This window comes from Acanthaster planci, linkage group LG12 (genome assembly GCF_054643075.1).
Source record: "Acanthaster planci isolate LZ-2023a linkage group LG12, COTS_SCS, whole genome shotgun sequence".
Classification (NCBI taxonomy): Eukaryota; Metazoa; Echinodermata; class Asteroidea; order Valvatida; family Acanthasteridae; genus Acanthaster; species Acanthaster planci.
The window spans coordinates 5,978,387-5,998,624 of NC_141788.1; the positions used below are offsets into that span (position 1 = coordinate 5,978,387).

General features: G+C 46.6%; 1 protein-coding gene across 1 annotated transcript in view; it reads left to right on the forward strand.

The window, feature by feature from the left end:
• The window catches only part of LOC110984369 (sushi, von Willebrand factor type A, EGF and pentraxin domain-containing protein 1-like), a 38,986-nt gene that overhangs the window by 16,953 nt on the left and 1,795 nt on the right, over nucleotides 1-20,238 (forward strand). Inside the window, 23 exon segments of the mRNA XM_022244510.2 lie at nucleotides 333-575; nucleotides 1,234-1,425; nucleotides 1,630-1,748; nucleotides 2,397-2,466; nucleotides 2,930-3,079; nucleotides 3,552-3,779; nucleotides 4,356-4,517; nucleotides 4,666-4,827; nucleotides 5,260-5,418; nucleotides 5,700-5,840; nucleotides 6,094-6,207; nucleotides 6,822-6,935; nucleotides 7,358-7,559; nucleotides 9,163-9,320; nucleotides 9,737-9,947; nucleotides 10,492-10,664; nucleotides 11,231-11,476; nucleotides 12,515-12,694; nucleotides 13,114-13,287; nucleotides 13,399-15,126; nucleotides 16,122-16,409; nucleotides 16,684-19,275; nucleotides 19,475-19,603. Coding sequence (XP_022100202.2) covers nucleotides 333-575; nucleotides 1,234-1,425; nucleotides 1,630-1,748; nucleotides 2,397-2,466; nucleotides 2,930-3,079; nucleotides 3,552-3,779; nucleotides 4,356-4,517; nucleotides 4,666-4,827; nucleotides 5,260-5,418; nucleotides 5,700-5,840; nucleotides 6,094-6,207; nucleotides 6,822-6,935; nucleotides 7,358-7,559; nucleotides 9,163-9,320; nucleotides 9,737-9,947; nucleotides 10,492-10,664; nucleotides 11,231-11,476; nucleotides 12,515-12,694; nucleotides 13,114-13,287; nucleotides 13,399-15,126; nucleotides 16,122-16,409; nucleotides 16,684-19,275; nucleotides 19,475-19,603 — 7,935 coding nt within the window.

Sequence of the window (20,238 nt, forward strand, 5' to 3'; positions counted from 1 at the left end):
GTTATTTTTAAGCTCTGTATAACCGTGTCCTTAGAAATCTCTGTGTTTTTGGTGTGTACTTTTTTTTGTCATATTGTTTATGTACAGTAATTTTTTATTTTGAGTTAATTTTATTATTTACTTTATTTCAGTTTTTATGTGCTTAAGCCAGGGCCCTATGGGAGACCACCTTATGACGAATAGGTTACCCTGGATAAATTTAAGAAAGAAATATGCAAGTTTTCATCGCGCAAGACACTTTCAGAGGTGGCTCTGATGGTCCGTTTGTTGGATTTAATTACATATTCTTCATAGTTTGCTGTAACAGACGCACTACATGTTCATGTTTATAGACAGCCAGCCCCCAGTCATTGAGCAGTGTCGGTCTCCGAATACCATCCTCACCACTGACGATCACAGCGCCCAGGTTGCATGGGAGGAGCCGCGATTCTCCGACAACTCGGGCGGGCCAGTCACCGTGACGCGGTCTCACACCCCGGGCCTGTCCCTGTCCTTCGGCACGACGAACGTGGAGTACATCGCACGAGACGAGACGGGGAACACCAAAAGTTGTCACATCACAGTCAATGTTCAGCGTGAGCCTTAAACTATTCAGATTTGTTAACCTTGTTGCTTGAGATGCCCTTCACAAGCAGCATATAGGTATTGAAGTAGTTTGTACAAGCAGATGAGAGGGCCCCAGGTTGGGTATATGGCTTCAATTTGGCCCAGTGTTCAAACTATAATTTCACCCTCCCCGACTTCATTTTTGGCATTGTACACCCTGTGTAAGAGAGCTTTTGGAATTCAATTCACAGGTTAAATTGCAGGTGAGATTGGGACCTAAAACCGCCTACTTACCAGGGCAGACCTATTCAGTCTGCTTAAGGGGGTTGCTTGACCTTTAGGAATCCAGTCAACATCATCAGCCACAAGTCAATTTGAAAGAGGGTCAAATGGTACCACTGGTCATCCTAGGATAATGCACAACAATGCAGAAATAGGAACTTTAGCCTCCTAAAACCAAAATCCAAAGTGTATCATTGAAGCTTCTGTAGGGACGACTACTACATCAGATGCAATCAAGGGAGGTCACTAGTGTAGTCACCCACTGACGGGTCATGTGGCAGCATCGATTATTCCCTGGGTCCCATGGAGTATAGGATTTTGAGGTAAATAAAATATTAAGCTGCTAAAAGTCGATATTCAGAGACGTGCAGTGCATGTGATGCTGAATTTTTGTTCGCTCCACAGCAAGTGCCTGTATCGTACCAGAGGACCCGCAGCACGGCCGGGCTGATTGCAACCCGGCCAGTGGCAGTCTGGAGTGTACCCTGAGATGCGACGAGGGATACTCTTTCCCCATTGAGCCGGAACCGGTCTATCGATGCTCAGAGGATGGCCGATGGAGTCCGTCTCATGCCATGCCGTGGGGGGACTGTTCTAGTAGGTTCCTTCCCTTACTTAAAATCTACACAACAGGTTTTTTTTTTTTCGTTTGATGTGGACAAGTAGATAAACAAACTTGGTGTCCTTTTTAGTCCAAATCTTTTGCCATAGGTTGCTGTCACAGCACCAGGCTGTCAGAAACAATCTGATCTTTTAAATTTCTTTTTTTCAAAAAATCCTTTTCAAAAATCCTTGTTGCAGGAAGAGAGAATCCAGCAAACGCAACACTACCTGTGAAATTCACCTTTCCCGTTGACTTCTGCAATCAGAACTTGGCAAATGAAATGGCTGAAAACATTCGGAGGAATCACGAAAATGAGGTAGGCCTCCAAAATTCCACACAGGTTCTCTCGGCAAGTCATCGGCAAGTTATCCAGTGTAGTTTTGAGTTGTGATTGGACTTAACATGGACCTTGTAATAATTTAGGGTGCGACTCCGTGTTCCCTCTGTGGAGAAGAAGGGGTAAATTCCTCCAGCACTTTCCTGTAGTGCAGTGAATTTACAAATTTTAGCAGGTGGTAAAATGCATGCAAATCACCAAGGACGGTACTTTCACTTAAGAAAATGGTTCACAGCGCTACCTTCCATAGGTAAGAATGTAATGTAGGATTTTGGCACTTGCGAAACAAAAAAGGTGTTTAGTGGGACCGAAGGGTATGGGTGCTTGCAAAAACAGCAACGGGCTTAAAATACTGAACCACAGACAATCAACCAAAATAGAGTGTTGGCTACGACTGCCAAAACTTGCCCTGGCCCATCTCACCTCTCTACCATCATTCAGCCAAACCTCAGAGCAAACTCTGAACTGACGGCAGACTGTAACTTTGGATGGGCAAAATACAACTACAATCTAAGTGCCTTTTTGTGGATAGGCCACGACATTCTCTTTTTTAAGTCAACTGCGACCGTCGAGTATGTGACATACTGAGACCACTTTTTTGTCTTTTCTCAAATTTGATTCTTTCAGATGGGCAAGATTTGCAGCGGGCCAGTCGACTGTAGCTTTGCCGGAATCAAGGTGAATTGCCTACCAAAAGGTAATTTTTGTATGTTGTAAAGTTTTCTACCTGAGGGCTGTGACACTGGATAACAAAACGAATTTGGCGTCGCAAATTCTTGAGCAGACCTTTGTAAAAAGTGTTTGCTTTGCATGGCCTGCAGCAGAATACCATTACTTTTGTCCGTGTAGCTTCCACTGTTGGCCCTTGATCCTTTCCTTGACGGATAGGTTTGCCAAGCACGACCCACAGAGAGACCTTCAACCCTAGGCAGCACCTTCGCTCAGTGATGGTCATTCTGTGCCTCGGGCTGCACCATGTTAGCAGCAGGTAATTTTGGGGGTCTAATTCATAGATGTGGCCAACAGTGTCTCGTGTGTCAGCACCTAAGGAGAGGTGGACATGCACAGTGTCTCTTGTAGCAAAGTACATCATCAGTACCTCATTTCGTGCACAGATTTGTTCCGTAGTTTTATCACTGTTGCAATATCTACACCTGTAGGAGGCACTGGGAGTTTATCGGCAACTGTTGTCGATCTCACCCCATCATTCGGTCGGCGGCAACAACTGAGAGGAGACATCAATTTTGATCGGGAACAGTTGGAGAAACTACAGAAGTTTCCAGGAGTCTTTGTGGACATGAACATCACAGGTGAAGATGATTACATCTCTGCCCCCCCCCCCGAAAAAATCTAGCACTCTCACAGCCCAGCAAAAGAATACACTGAATTCTAGACTCAAAAATTAACAAATATAAACAGCTCAAAGTGCATGCAAAAGTTTTCCACCAGCTTGCTCACAAATTTATTTTCTCCTCACGTCATAAGATTGGAAATAGGTGTTCCTACTGTTCCAAACACTCGCATGTCCATCAATAACAAAGGGACAAGTTCGATTAGCGACAAATTGTCAACCACTGGTCGTTTTTGACTGGTAACCTAACGCAGGAAGTATACACCAGGCACCAGGCAAAATCAACCAGCATTTGACAGATGGTCAGCGAGCAAACTTGGCCATATTGTTTTTATATCTGAAGGATCTATGCTTCCATTATGGGCGACTGAACCTTTTCTGATACCAAGCTTCGTGCATTTTTTGGGGCTGGAAATCTTGCTCTCTCCTAGGTAAACTCAATCTGCCAGAGGAGGTAACCTCAGTTGATGAGGATGCCTATCAGGAGCTGCGCTCTTCCCTTTCCAGGGCATCCAATTCCCTAGTGCAGTCGGTGATCGAGGACGGCAACGTCCCCCAAGGCATGGGGGAACAGGTGGATGCTAACTCAGTGGTCGTGCTGCCGAGTGAAGCCCTACCCGTGTGTCCACCAGGAAATGTTGCCGGGCACAATTGGTGCTGTAAGTCCGATAGGGATAAAACTCTCAATATGGGTCAGCCACAAATGACATCACTGCCCACATGCACAACACCATCTTGCGGGATGCGAGTTTTGGGGAATTTTTTCTTAGATTTTTCTAGATTTTAGGACTTTAACCCAAATAGTCACATTTTTCAAGGGTTTCAAATACTTTATCACATTGTTCAAAAAAGTGCCAGATTCAAGATAGTAAACTTTCAGGAGAGAACGAATGACTTGGTTAGCTGATAAAAAGCCTTAAAATATTGAATTTTTGAGAATGCTTTTATTGCTTTTATCCAGGGTAATGCCCTGTGTTGAATGAAAGATTCCCAGTGCCGTCTATTTCTCGCCTCATTCTCAGTTTAATAATGTATTCCACTCTCGAGGATATTTTAAAAATGTTGATTTTGGTTGTGCCTTTCACCTTCTCTCTGTTATCAGCATTCTATGCTCAGTGCTTCAGAAGATGTGCAAATTAACGAGTTTACTTTGAAGGGCTTCAAATTAGACCAGACATTTTGGGCTTTGCGAAATCAAGTGAACGCAACAAGATGTACATTTTTCCTTCCCCCAGTACAATGCGCCGTGGGTACATTCTTCGATGGGCAGACCGGCGATTGTGAACGCTGCCCTCAAGGGTCCTATCAAAACCAGCCTGGCCAGATGCAGTGTATCGATTGCCCCCCTGGCACGTCGACAGCCAAAACCGGAGCTCAGTCAGCAGAGGAATGTAAAGGTAGACCTGTTTTGAAGCCGTAGATCTGCCCTGCTTTTTATTCTGTCCTTACGGTGCACATCTGCAAAGTGTCTTACTCTGAGCCGTTCTGTGTCCTGTATTTGCTTTATTTTGTAGCGTCCTGCTCTTGACTTTGTTGAATCTGCAGATATATGCAGTCCAGGCAGCTACTCCGACACGGGCTTGGAGCAGTGCGAGGCGTGCCCCAAGGGCTCCTACCAGCCACACTCCGGTAGCACAGACTGCACGCGGTGCCCCTCTGGTACCTCCACTGTTAAAATGGGTGCTACCATGGCCACAGAATGTGCAGGTCAGTAGAAAAAAGGCCTTGTACAGTTTGATACGTGCAGGTCTTGACCAAGGAATCTTGACAACCTCAGCCTGTTAGCTCATCAAAGGCTATTCTGTACCTTGCCCAATAAAATGTTACCCCCCAAAACTGTTGTCAGTTTGGCTACAGCGTGTAAAGATTGGTAGGATGAAACTACAGACCCCCCCCGAGTCTCTACTCATAAAACTGTTGCCTCTGTAGCCCCTTAGAATGCAGGTCAGTGGCCTTAAAAAGCTACAAAATAATATCCTGTCCCAACAAATCTTATCAACCAAGCTGGTACGTGTCTGTAACCTTTAAAATTGTACCCCTGTGGTTATACCCAGTGATAGTCTGCAAAAGAATACAGTGTCAAATAAAACAAGGTGCAAAAATTCCATCTGCTGGATTTTTGTCTGGATTTCTTAACAGAACCATGCAAGCCTGGGTACGTGTCAAGAAGTGGTGTAGTCCCCTGCCTCCCGTGCCCCGATGGCTACTACCAGCCCGGCATCAGCAAGACCTCCTGCTTCAAATGCCCCCAGACTACCCTTACCAATGATGCAGTGACAACTTGGGAAGACTGCATAGGTAGTGTATAGCTGACCAAACCGCTGGGACACTTTTAGAGCATAATACGTAAATGTGGGCACAGCAGTATATCAGGCAACTGGACTATACAACACTGTGTTACTCTCAACATGGCTGACACTTTACATCACATGCAAATCCATCATGACCTGTTGTATAATACATAAACCAATTGTATTTGTGTTCCCTGACTCTTTGGAGTGTTAGCCAATGGGAGAGGTGCATTTGCTCATGAATATGCATGAAATGCAATCAGTAAATATCCACAATGTTTCCCCCAGGCCCTGATGTCGAGGGGTTTAACATTAGCGCCCTGGAGGTTTTACCCTACAACGATTGCTTTTCTTCACCGTGTGCCAATGGGGCAACTTGCCAACGAGTATCTACCGGCTATGTGTGCATCTGTAAGCCCAGATACACAGGTAGGATTGGCCGCACTGACAATGAACCCCCGACTTTTAAGACCTGTTCTGGTTCGGCTATAGCCATTACCGTTGTAAGTGCGCATTGAGGATGGTAGAATGAGTATTTATGACAAAAACAATCATTCAGTACGAAGATAATCAAGTTGATCAATCAGTATTTCAGACTGGATTTTCTGATGAATCATTAAAATGTAGTTGATTTTAACTGATTTCAGTTTTTCCTTCTTTTTTGGGTATCTCTTTTATTCAGGTATAATCTGTGACACTGAGATCGACGACTGCGAGAGCGCCCCTTGTCAGAATGGAGCCAGCTGTCGGGATGGCCTCAACAATTTCAGCTGTGTTTGCCCTGCAGGATTCCAAGGTGATACATTTCAACAAAATTATGACTGGACTTTCCTTCCTCCGTTCAGAGATAGGCTACTCAACGAGTAACTGGTTGGTCGGTTGCTTGAGTTCAGATGGTTTGCAGGATAGAAAAGTTAATGTTGGAAGTGCAAACTCTTGTGTGCCAAATGTACACACCAGGAGAAAGTAAAAGTATGTTTTGCGGTCGTGAATGTGTAAAATGGTCGTGCCGTAGCACCATATTGACAAGGTCAGGAGTTTTGCCTTTAACATAAGCTGTTTCAAGTATTTCAAATGTTAGAGGTGGTTGAAAATGCTCCCTGAAAATAATTATGACTTTTGATTGTAAGGATTCAAAATGCCTTTCATTTACTGCTGAACTGAAATCCCTCCCCCCCCCGAATGAGGGGTTGTGGGTAACATGTCAACATTGTCCTCCACTGCAGAGTTGGCAAATGGCTACTCTCGAGTTGCCACTTGTTGGAAAGAGCAACAGTTCCAAAATTTTCTCCAAATCTTGAGATGACCCTGAAGATGTGACAGGCCTGACGGGCAGGGGTATAAAAAGTGTAAGCACCCACGCATCAGAACTCCAAATTCTGACCAGTATTTGTTACGCGTACCATACAGGCAAGACTTGCAGCGATGACATTGATGAATGCCAGTACAGTTCCTGTCAACATAACGGCACCTGCATGGATGGCATAGCCAGCTACCAGTGTGTCTGCCCAAGAGGGTATGCAGGTGAGGAGAGATCGACATGACACTCCTCCAGCAAGCTCTTTGCGTTCAAGCAATTCAGCTATAAGAACATCTGCTCCGTCTTCCTCAGTGAAAGACCTAGGAGGCCAAAAAAAATAATAGGAGTGTGCTATTATACAGCTATACGATTTTTGGCCCTGTGCAAGAAAAGGAGTTGCAAGTTGCCAAAGCTAGTTTTGAGTTTGCACAACGTAGCTCCAAAGACACCTGCAACATTTTTCAGCCACAAAACGGCCAGTTTCATTGTCAAAATGATCGATACGTGAAAAAAGTTCTTTCCTCCTTCCTGTGCAGTTTCAAACGAAATCACTGAAAAATGGCCTTGAGACTATATATTTAGTGGAATCTGGTATGGACTTTTATTAGATGACCTCTGTGACCTTTGCAACTTTCCTCCCCGACAGGCGACCTCTGTGAGCATGAGGTGAACGAGTGCCTGTCGGACCCTTGCTACCATGGTGCCCGCTGCTTGGACGGCCTGGCTAGCTTCAGCTGCGACTGCCGGCCCGGCTACCAAGGGACGTTCTGCGAGATGGAGCAGAACGAGTGTGAGAGCAGACCTTGCCTCAACGGCGCGACTTGTCATGACCTTGTGGCAAATTACAGGTAATATGAGACCCTCGTGTTGACTTGTACACTGTAGAATTTCTGCAAAAGTGGGTTATTTTTTAGGGGTTGAGAACCACTCTAGTGTGTCAACAGATGAAACATATACTTAACACTTTTAACAAAAACCGAAGCAGTTTTATTACCCCTGATCATCAAGCTAGTGAAACATTACTTTCTAGTTTGTGTGCTGTGAGGAAATGCACCTGCTGTCAATATTGTACATATTGTGAAGAAGGAAGTAATAAAGCATGATTTGAACCCATAACTTCTGTGCTGCAATGCCAGTGGTTTTTCAACGAAGCCATCTTGCTCCCATGTTGGAAATATGCCAAGATATGCTATTGTTTGTGACATCAGATCAACTGTTCGCACTACGAAGTCACAAAAGTTGAACCGCTTTCAACTCAAGCAAATTTAACTGCAAACATGTTTGTTACGTCATATATGCTTCACTTTTGCATTCGCTTGGAGAATGCACTGGATGCAGGCGCGGATCCAGGGGGTCGAACTCCCCCCCAAAAAAAGAAAAGGGGGGAAATATGTTGGGGGGAGATGTTGAAGTCTGAAATCTTGAAACCTGTGCATGTAGCGTGGCCAGAGATCCTGATCGGCTATATTTGATGACTCAATACAGGGTTTGCCCTTAACTTTTTTTCTCACTCGCCAGCCAGACCAGCAGTGATGGCTTTTTACTAGTCCGCCAGCATTTTCACTAGTCCGCGTCTTCTCCTCAAATTTCAACATTCTTTTTTGGCACTAACGTTTTGTGCTCCAACATCATGCATAACAGTGTGCACTCGGTGCTGACTGTTGTTTGATTGTTGACAAGTAATCATAAATGGCCATGGGAATTATGAATTTCCAGAGTAGAACTCTACTCAAGCAAATTAACACGCAAAGTGGTTACCTGATAAAAATGGTTTATTCACAATCCAAGAGACAGAACAAAAAATATCATTATGAACAGTTTATGTACATGTATGCTTTATGCAGTATGCACATGTACATGAACATGTACGCCTGGCGAAATGTACATGTAGTACGTGTTCGTTCTAGACTGACGGCCCAGTACCCATGGGGTACATTCTTCGTGTGAACTCATTAATATTTTGTGATCCCACCGGGTGTTTACAATAATCAGGAGGTATCATGGAAATATTTCTATAAATCCCGAATTTGGAACTGATAATTTCCTGTTTGGGGTATTTCTTTCAAAAGTGGCAGAGGCTACATTCAGAGCTGAGCGCATAGTTTTACTACTATTTTGGAGGCATCTTTGGGGAAAGGCTGCATTCATAGACTTCAGCATTACTTCTGTTGGGCTGGGGCCAAGGGCTGAACTATTTTTGGTTGCAAAAGGTGCTATTTTATTTGGTTAAAAAACCAGCAGCAGCTAGAGGGCATGCATCACAATCAACTATTTCGCCGCTAATTTCCGAATATTGTTTTACTAGACTGCCGGACTACCCAGACGAAGGCTTTCACTAGACCGCTGTGGTTTTTACTCGAATGTGGCTGGCGGACCAGCATTAAGGTCGAACTTTGCAATAATTTGAATTTCAAGTGGAAAATTGTTATGACTAGTGTTGCGTTTGCACAGATGTGATTGCGAGGAAGGCTTTACCGGTATCCGCTGTGAGACAAATGTTGATGAGTGTCTCTCGTCCCCGTGCCAGTACGGCGGAACATGTCAAGATGATGTCAATGGCTACCGATGCTTCTGCCAGCACGGCTACACCGGCGACTTGTGCGAAGTGGGTGAGTCCGATCCGAAGGATTCCAGTTAAGGCCACATTCATGACGCGGTGCGGCTAGGTTTTGCATAAAACGCTTGGGTTAAAGAGCCGTGGACAGTTTCACTCTTGTCTGAAGTCACACCCTTTGAATCTGGGACCTTTGTGCAACTTTGCATTTGAAGATGTTACGAATGCTCGGGTCCACTTCTGAGACTTTTCCTTATAAATTGGCAGTCACATCCCCGGATGACAACTAGGATTTTCCAATTCTTCAATAAAGAAAGACTGAAACAACAACATCAGTGTGTAATCGAGCCTTAGACCATACACTGTTCATCTCCTGAAAATCCGATTCATAATTCGGTCCTTTCAGTACACAAACATGTGGAAACTTGCAACGTGTTCAGGGACGGAGGCACAATTTTCTTCACTTTTCAGAATTACCGTGGGATTTCAACCTATGGTTTGAACATCTGAGCACGACGGACTACATCATGATAGACGGTGCCCTGCCCGAGCTGACCAAGGTGACTGCTGCCTTCTGGATGCGGTCTGTGGACACCAACTACGGCTCGCCTTTCTCCTATGGAGCTGTGGCCGACCACGGCACCCAGCTGACCAATGCATTTACCTTCATGGACTACAGTGGGTCAGTAAATAAGAAAATATAGGAGCAGGGTTTTACTTTGAAACTAGCCTGGTGTAGCAATTGTGAAACTGAGTTTTAAAGATGTGATTCATAAGTAATCTGCTGGGCTGGTATTGAACACAAGCATTCTGAGTGAAACTGGGATCCCATGTGGAAACTACTTAATGATAACGCAGGCTTTTGAAGCTTTGTAAGGCTGTATTCTTGTGCCGTATCCCAAGAACGGCACCTGGTTATTGTCGACCCGCACAATATTGGCACAGTAATTTATTTTGCAGTGCAGGTATAAGTTTTCATAATGTGTGTGTCAACGAGAGACCAACGTTGTGAAGGTTAGATGCAGGTTACCTCGAATAGGCAGTCTGTGAATGTACACATTTTTCTGTAGAACTCAAAGAGAAAAGATGTAATCTGCACTGTTATTATTGAAGTCCCTTATTGCAACAGTTAATTTTACAACACTTGACTCAGTCTACGGATGTAACGACGGGACGTTGGATCAGGTACAAAATGAAATGTCCGGCTTTTCTTTGTGTCCTTCCAGCTTCGTCCTGTATGTCAATGACTCCAGTCGCGTCTCGGACGTAACGGCCAATGATGGAGTGTGGCACCACATTGCGGTCACGTGGTCCAGCGCTGGCGGGGAATGGGTCATCTACAAAGACGGCGAGGTGGCTGATTGGGGGGAGGGACTAGCCGAGGGAGCAGTCATCCCAGGTGAGAATGGATGAGACTTCCGCAGGGACCAGGGTTCCTGGCTTAGTTTTGGTCATCTATGTGGAACGCAGGCTTAAAATGCTACAATCCTGAGACCATAAGTGCATTAGACAACATTTATAGTCACAAAAGACTGCTTGATACTTTGCCTTGATAATTTGTATGGGCACAGAATTGCAACTAAGTATACTTATGATTAGTTGCAAGTACCCGTCAGAGCTTAGATTCTTTCATGTGAACATGCCACAGGTTTTTACGTTCTTAGAATAAATTGAATTTGTTGCATGCATTGTTACGTCTTAAGTTTTGAAGGGCTTGCAGTTGGCTTAACTTTGCTTGCAGTAGTGTAACTGCAGGGGGCACATACACCCAGCAGAAGTCTGTTCCCTCCCCTCTCCTATCCACAAGCTGCGCTTCATTTGTTTTCATTGTACCTTGGGAAAAAATATTTCATGCCCGGTGTTCCCTCGGAATAGCTACGTCACTGTTTACTCGTCTACTATGAGTAGACCAAATCGGCTTTTTGCACGTAAACCCACATCCAACATCCTTCATTTGTTTTGCAGGCGGTGGGGTGTTTGTCGTGGGCCAGGAGCAGGATTCTGTCGGCGGCGACTTTGCCAGCTCGGAGACCTTCGTCGGGGAGATCACCCTCCTGCACATCTGGGGTCACATCCTGTCCGAGGAGGATGTGCGAGGCCTGCTTCGAGACTGTCAGAAACCCGACCTGGAGGGTGTGGTCCTGGCCTGGCCCGATGTCCTCCTGAACATCTATGGAGAGGTCCAGCAGCTGAAGAATAACTTCTGCAGTGGTGAGATATCGCCCTTTCCGTTTCTCCATTGCTGAATTCTGTGATCATGTTGTTTGCAGTGTGAAACTGCTATTGTTTTGTCAGCTATTTTTTGAAAATTCCCTTGCCTTTCATGAAAATGGTGTGGTTTGCTGTGATTTTGCCTGAACTTTAGTCTTTTATACAATGATACAAATGGTTCTTTTGATGTTGCACTTTGACCATTGAACAGTGCATTAACCACTTGCTGCCGGGTGCTTTGAAAAATGCAGTGCGCACATACGGGTCATTTTCAAGATTTTCAGTTTTCAAAATTCCTCAAAAATTCATTGTTTCAAATAATGGACGTTTACACCCACATGAATTACTGTCTGGTGGTCACTCTAGCCTGACAGACAAAATCTATTGATGCCCAAGTATTTCAGCCAGGCCTGCAGCCTTGTAAAAAGAGCCCAGATTGTGCAGTGTTATAGTTCTTTTGTTCACGATCCTGGCACAGTGCGCTGCTGACCTCTTTTCAATAGGGACCAGATTAGTGCATAGCGGTGCTGTGTGGCTCATCGCTGCGGTGGTGGAGCGCTTTTGTCCCCGGTGGTAATCCGCTTGCTCTAAATGCCCCAAACCGTAGTATACTGTTTCAAAACAAGGCTGGATTATCTCCACTATTGAGAGTGAAAAAATGTCAGTAATGCCCAGCAGCTTTAATCTTTTGTGCTGAGCTCGGTCTTTTGCTACAAGGCCCAGCTCTTTTGTCCCCATTTCGGGCACCCTGGCTCTGCGTATAAAGCCTATGTGCTCAAAAACGGGTCCCCCGGCAGCAAGTGGTTAAGCTGCTGCATTGTATACGTGATGAGGGGTTTATTCCACGAGTTAATTTGAGTGAGAAATAATTTGTAGGGGAAAGAGTTCAGTTGACTTTTCTGTGCCATAGAGCTCACTTTTTAGAAATTGCATGCATGAAGTACAAACATTTCGGTTACAATAATTTTAGTGAGTTTACGAATGATGGACATAGATGATCATGATGTGCTGTTCATCCTTTTGACTTTCTGTGTCCAGGATGTGATGCCCCATTCAATCCCAAGTACGGTTACTACACGGGATACCAGATGGACACCACACATAACGTGGTGTACTACAGGTGCGAGTCTGGCTTTGAACTGGACGCCAACACGTACCAGCAGTCCACCTGTCAGATCTCCGGTGACTGGATGCCGTACGAACCCCCAGAGTGCCGACGTAAGTGTGTCTTCAGTAAATAGTCTCTGTACATTTTCTGCATGGCTTTCTGTTTCGACATACTGGCTGGTACTCTGTAACCGCTCAAAAGAGTTTCAGTGTGACAGATTCCCTGAATGGACATCTGGTTCAGGTACTGGACTATATTTGATGATGGGAATGAGCAACCATTGGATTTGTCCATATGCAGGACACATGACTGATTTTCATCTGAATGCGCACAAATACTGGATATCTATATGTAGGCGCTCATAAGCACAGCATGCAATGGCATTTTTAGTGTCTGTCATACTGTTCTGTCACTGTTGAGAGGGTGGAGTCTGTGCTGTCCACAGTAATTATTTGCAACTGTCAGTATGTGAGAGAAAAAAATCTCAAACACAAAAGATAAAATTGGACTGTTTGTCACCTGTTTGCAGGCATACTATGCAGGTTTCCAGACACCATCGACAATGGTGAGATTGTTGGTACAAAGTCCACTTACGAGTCTGAGTTAAACTACGTCTGCCACGATGGATACACGCTGATCGGACCTGCCATGAGAGAGTGTCTGGAGAACGGGGAGTGGAGCGGGTACCAACCAAGCTGTGAAGGTTATCAAGCCAGAATGTTTTCAAAATTTCAATCATGCAATGTTGAGTCTCTAAGTGCCCTATATACATTGTCTGTAATCAGTTTTATAAAGTTTTGTTTATTTTCCACAGTTGTTTTGTGCGGCAGTGTCCCAGAAATTCCAAACTCGGACTATTATAGCTACGAAAGAGGTACCCAGGTCTCTCCTCAGACAGTAACGTACAGGTGTGTGGATGGTTACAAGCTGAAGGGTCAGGCTACCGTCACTTGCGGTCCGGATGGAGAGTGGAGCCCGATCCCCGAGTGCCTTGCCATAGTTTGCAACCAACCAGAAAGGGGTCCGCACTCCTCCTTTACACTGTCCAGGGGCTACGTGCTCGGGGCCAGCATTACGTATAACTGCTATGCAGGGTACCGGTTGCTTGGTAATGCCACACGGACATGTTTACCAGACAGCTCGTGGTCGGGTACCAGTCCGAGGTGCACTCCCATACAGTGCGGCCCGCCACCGAATATAACATCTGCGACGTACAGTGTGACTGGGCTGACGCTTGGAAGTGTTGCCCGGTACTCGTGTCTAGAGGGCTATCAGATGCACGGCACTGGTTCATTGCAGTGCTTGGAAGAACTCAAGTGGATTGGTGAATATTTTGAGTGTGCACCCTCTCCCTGTCCGGATATTCACCATCCTCTTTATGGTACTGTAATTGGAGAATTGTTTCAGTATGGAGAAAGTGTGACCTTTGCCTGTGACGTAGGCTACAAGCTAGAGGGACCAACTGCATTAGGGTGCCTTGCCAGTGGTGTGTGGAATAACAGTTTACCAGTTTGTGAGCCTGTTTTATGTGGACCCCCCGATACTCTTGAAAATGGTTTTTTTGAAGGAGGAAACTTCTCGTTTGGAGGAGTCATTGACTACCACTGTCATCTTGGCTTCAATCTGATTGGCCAGCCAGCCCGGTCATGTGGTGCAGACGGCCAGTGGAATGGGACTGTCCCACATTGTGAGAGAGTCGCATGTAATACTCCCCCGACAATTCTTCACGCAGGCTTGGCATCATCATCAGAGCAGGACGCCTACTACTACCCAGTCAATGTCATGTTCCGTTGTCAAGTCGGATACAGACTTCTTAAAGGAAGGGGTACTTTATTGTGTGGTGAGGGCGGCACTTGGGAAGGTGAACTGGAAATGTGCCAAGTTGTGACCTGCGACCGCCTGGGTGGTCTCCTCAATGGCAGGCTGATCCGGACGGGGCACAACTTTGAGGACACAGCAACATACTTGTGCCACGACGGTTTTTACCTCATGGGGGCGCCAACCCGAGTCTGCCAGGCTGATGGGCGGTGGTCAGGCGTGGCATCGCGATGCCTTCCCATCTCCTGCCCTGGACTCCCCAAAGTAGCCAATGCCAAATTCACTGTCAAGACACGGAACGAGTCTCTGGAACTTAATTATTTCCCATACAGAACTAAGATCCGCTATAGGTGCAATCCTGGGTACCAACTAGACGGAGACCAGGAGCTCCGCTGCACTGTCTCCGGGGAGTGGTCCGCCCCTCCGCCGTCCTGCCAACCGATCAGATGCCACAACCTGCCCGTTCCCTCCCACGGTGCAATACACGGTGATGATCGGACCCACAACAAGTCGGTAACCTACACGTGCGATATGGGATACCGACTGCTTGGACCATCTGTGCGGACCTGCACGGCTGATCATACGTGGACCGGGGATTTCCCCATCTGCGAGATGGTAATCTGTGGACAACCGGCCAGACCAGTGAACGGCAGATTCACAGGGTACAACTTCTTGTATAGGGGCACTGCTTCTTACTCCTGCAACCAAGGATACATTCTTAATGGTGAGTGCAAACAAAATTATGCCCATTTTATTATTAAACCCCAGGTAGCCCAAATTGCTGTTAAAGCAACATCTGTTTTTTGTGGTATTTTGTTTCTTTCTGGACCATAAATGACAACCGCAATTATTTTGAAGTTGGTCTTGATGTCCAAACACATTGGTTTATTTTATTGTAGCATTGGATTCCAGAAGAGGTAGAAATTTTCCCCAGCAAAGGGGCCCAGTGGAAATTTCACTTGGTCGTTTGGAGAAAGATTCTGCAAAGATCGAAATAGTCAGGCCCTCTAACTTTTCAGATTTCAATGCCGTGTTTTAGATTTTTGGCCTGTTATATTTCCCTTCCAATAGCTCCAAATGTAGCCCCACCCCTCAGAGAGCCCTGGCCCCTAAAAGGTTACGTAAATTTCCGAAATGGTGTGGCCCCCTAAAAATAATTTTGTCCCCCCCCCTCAAAAAAAAAAGGGTTCTGGATCTGACCTTGGTACAGCCACTTGATTCCTTGGAGTATGAAGTTGCACAGTATCTTCAAGCATGTTGGAATGGACACTGCAATAAACCAGCAGTGTTGACTCTCTCTCTGTGGTTAGCAGATAGTAGTGTGTGGCCGTCTTCAGTGACCAGGTGTCTGTGTGTGGGAAACGGTCCTCGTGTACGTTGATTCACACAGGCGCGTGGTGCGTAGTATGAACTGCCAGTTTTCATCTGAATGCGCAGAATGGCAGCATTTGTCCCAGAAGACTTCGCCAAACAAACCTAAGCAAGGGCACAAGACGACAGTGAGGCTGGAGTGTATGTTCTGTGTCTAAATGTTGTGGCTGTGGCTGTACCTCACATGTAAGCCCATGGAAGCCATGGACCTCTCCCTATGGACATTTGTGTTACTCCAAGCTGCAGCCAGTCAATTTGGACACAGCCTCAGTTTCCCTTGTTTTTAACTATTGATGGAGTACTTAGGTAATGCATGCGTATAGCTGACCCTCTGCCGTCTCTTTGCAGGGACATCTGTCATAACCTGCCTGGCGACTGGTCGGTGGAGCGGGACTCCTCCGCAGTGCCTGCCCGTGGACTGTGGACCGCCACCCGTCGTCATCAACACGACACAGACCACAAACTCTACCCTGTTTGGTTCCCTGGCCCACTACACATGTCAGGAGGGATACAGACTGGATGGGAACCCGACCGTACGGTGTCAGTGGGATGGAACATGGGTGAACTCAGACTCACTTCGATGCTTGCCGATGCTGTGCAGTGATCCACCTCCATTGGAGTTTGGATTTTTAGAGGGTAAAGGGTAAAATAGAGGAGCAGTGATAACATTGTTATTTTGGTGAAATTTTTATAAAAAAGTGCGCGTAGAAAAACTTACATACACAGTGGTAGTTCTATTGGAAAAATTCTTTTAGCTATAACTGGTCGCACAACCAAGACTCATTAGAAAATGCTTGAGGAAAATATTCCTTCATATTGATGAAAATTTTATAAGCATTCATTTTTTTTCTTGTTGAATGGGGAAAAATCCAGACTGTTCTGACTGTTCTGTGACTTTGCTTTTCTGCAGAAATGGACTACTTTGTTGGTGACACAGCTGAGTATGTGTGCATCGAGGGCGCTGTCTTACATGGCGACGGTCGTGTGATATGTTTGCCAGATCGCACGTGGACTCAACTAGCTGCCCACTGCAGGGTCATTGCATGTCCCGAGCCAGTCGATCCAATTCATGGCACGGTGTTCGCCCCACAGACCAGCAATGGGAGTGTGGCAGTGTACACGTGTGACCACGGCTACTTCATTTACGGCACAGCAAATTTGACTTGCACAGAGAGCAGTGTCTGGAGTCACCAGCCACCGGAATGTTTGCCAGTGCCGTGTCCAGTGCCGTCCATTCAGAATGGTACAGCTTCCTTCACTGGCCATCATTACTTGGACAGGGTGTCCTACAGGTGCCATGTTGGATACTATCTCAGTGGTGAAGCTGAGCAACAGTGCCTGGCTAATGCAATATGGAGTGGCGAGACACCGGTTTGTAGGTTGATATCTTGCAGCATTCCAGCTGCGATTGAGAACGGGTTAGTCACACAGAGGGAGGTGTTTTATGCCGAAGAGGTCACGTATACTTGTCTTGACGGGTACCAGTTACAGGGGACAGCTACACGTTCCTGTTTGAGCAGCGGGACGTTGAGTGCCGAGGAACCAGTGTGCAAGATCATATCGTGCACTGTGCTTCCAAAGATCAACAATGCAGTGCCGTCTGTCACAAATTCAACCTACGGAAGTCTCATTCCTTATCTCTGTCTAGAAGGATTCTATGCTGTGGACAACATAACACTTGAATGCCTCGCCAATGGTTCGTGGAGCCAGACTGACTTAGAATGCCTACCCGTGTCATGTGGAAGTCCAGCAGAAATTGAAAACGGGGGTGTATCAATGACAAGTGGATCCACTTTTGGAAGTGTGGTTTTGTACAGCTGTCTGGAAGGTTATGTGATGCAAGGGAATGCTTCTGTTGTTTGTCAAGCAGGTGGTCAGTGGGGAAATGAAAAGCCTGTTTGCGAGCCTGTCAGATGCGGACTTCCACCTGAAGTTGAATATGGGAAAGTGGCATCGATCGCACAGGTGTATCTCTCAAAAGCTGTGTATGTTTGTCAGATTGGATACGTAATGGTTGGCCCTGACTCTGTAACTTGCTTGAGTAATGGTTCATGGAGCTACAGCGAGACAAGATGCCAGCCGATAACATGCGACCAACCTGAATCCATTGTGAATGGTCGCTGGGATGTGAGTGGCTTTCTGCTGGGGGAGAGGTTGTCGTACGAGTGCAACTTGGGTTTTGACCTTTTAGGAATGTCAGCTCGCATTTGCCTGCCGACACGCCAGTGGAGCGGTGATCCACCGATCTGTCAGCCAGTCCAGTGCCCACCACCTGCAGAGGTGGCTAATGGTGTGGTGCTCTCACAGAGGAGCTTGGACTATCAGAGCGAGGTGCAGTATAGGTGTGACACTGGTTATGTACCGTCCACCAGTGAGTTTTCTCGCACATGCCAAGCTGATGGTACGTGGAGTGGGCGGGGCCTAGATTGTTTGCCTGTGTCATGTGGTCCACCCCCTCCAATCGACAACACGTACATCCCACTGTCGCCCAGTCGTACATTCAATACTTCTGTCATTTACCACTGTCATAGTGGGTACCAGCGTCATGGATTGCCAATTTTGACATGCCTCGCCAGTGGATCCTGGAGCACCCCACAGTTCCAGTGTAAACCCATCAGTTGTGGACACCCCAGGAGCATCCAGAATGGCAGAGTCCAAGCAGCGACAACAACCTTCAACTCACTCGCCGAGTACAGGTGCAATGAAGGTTACGTACTCCATGGGATTGGCATCCGCCGGTGCCTTGCTTGGCGATCATGGAGTGCCATGGCACCGACCTGCAAACCGGTGGCATGTGGTATGCCGCCAAGCGTCGGCAATGCAGTTCATATCACTGATGACGTCTCACTCACTGCAGAGGATTATGTCTTTGGCACAGTTGCCCGATATGCCTGCACTGAAGGCTACAGGATGGCATCCAGTGATAGGCTCGTCTGTCACTCCAGCGGGACTTGGAACACTACGAACTTGTCCTGCCAGATCAAGCACTGTCCCCCACCCCCGGCAATCCACAACGGGCATGCCATTGGAGGCTCTCATGCGTACCATTCCACCGTCCACTACATCTGCAACCCCGGCTATGACATCGTCGGCGTTGCAAATCTCACTTGCCTTGCCGACGAAATGTGGCATCCGTCTCCTCCAAACTGTACTCGCATCTCCTGCCCCAAGATCGTCGCCCCTCCAGATGCTACCATCTCGGGGAACGAGCACAGCTACCAAGACGTTCTCACCTTCCACTGCAAAAACAACTTACAGGTGCATGGTGCGAGGCAGCTCAGGTGCACGGCAGAGGGTACTTGGGACCAGCCCCTGCCCACCTGTGGGCCCAGGTCCTGTGGCAGGCCACCACAGCCGGACAATGGGATAATCTTTGGCCATCGCTACCAGCCAGGAGACACAATCAGCTATCGCTGCCTGAGTGGGTACCTCCTAGATGGGCACAGCAGTAGAAAGTGCCTACCCGACTATAGATGGAGCGGTCAAGAACCCAAATGTGTCAGTAAGTATAAGGTTTGCAAAATGCACTTTCGAGTTAATAATGGCAGACTCTGACAAATTCACAAGAACATTTGAACGTTAATCCCTGGATATCAGATGCCTCAGCTCTAGGCCTTGGCAGAAGTTGAACAAGGTTTATAAATCTTTCTGTTTGTGATCTCTTAGTCACCATCACGTACTTATTGATCATTGTTTGGCAGGACTCAACTTGTCATCAGCCTTGAATCATTCTCCTGTCTGCATCTTTCCTTGCCTACATGGAGGGACCTGCGTTGCTCCTTATCAATGCAACTGTCCCTATGGTTTTGCTGGCTCCAGATGCGAAATAGGTAAGGCTTCAATTCAAAAGATGAGTCTGTTTTTTACTGACATGCATCTTCTGAGGTACGGGACGTACTGAAAATCAGATAACAAGCCTGCACAACGGACATGTGGCCTAGCGGTTAGGCTTAGGAACTCCCCAGTGTTAGGTCAGAGGTCGATTCCTGCAATGGGCCATGCGTTGTGACCTTGGGCAAGTCACTTTACCCTCAATTGTTCCTCTCCACCCTGGAGCATCCATGGGTACCTGTGAGTGCAGAGAGGGTTATCGGTAACCTGGTAGCATCTTAACCATTTCCTGCTGGGTGCTTTTAAAAATGCAGTGCCTACATATGAGCAAGTTTTCAATGTCTTCAGGTTTTTTAAATCTTCAAAAACTCTTTATCTTTTTTTCCCTGAACGCCTAATCCCATGGAGTGACCGTCTGGTGGCTACCCTAATCTGACAGACATCTATTGATGCCAGAGTATGTCAGCCAGACCTGCTGCCTTGTAAAAAGAGCGCAGATTGTGTGGTGTTAAATAAGTTTCTTTTGCTCCCGAAACTGGCCCAGTGCACTGCTGGCGTCTTTTCAATAGAGGCCAGATTAGCTTGCAGCGGTATTGTATCGCTCATTGCTGGAGCGCTTTTGTCCCCGGTGGTA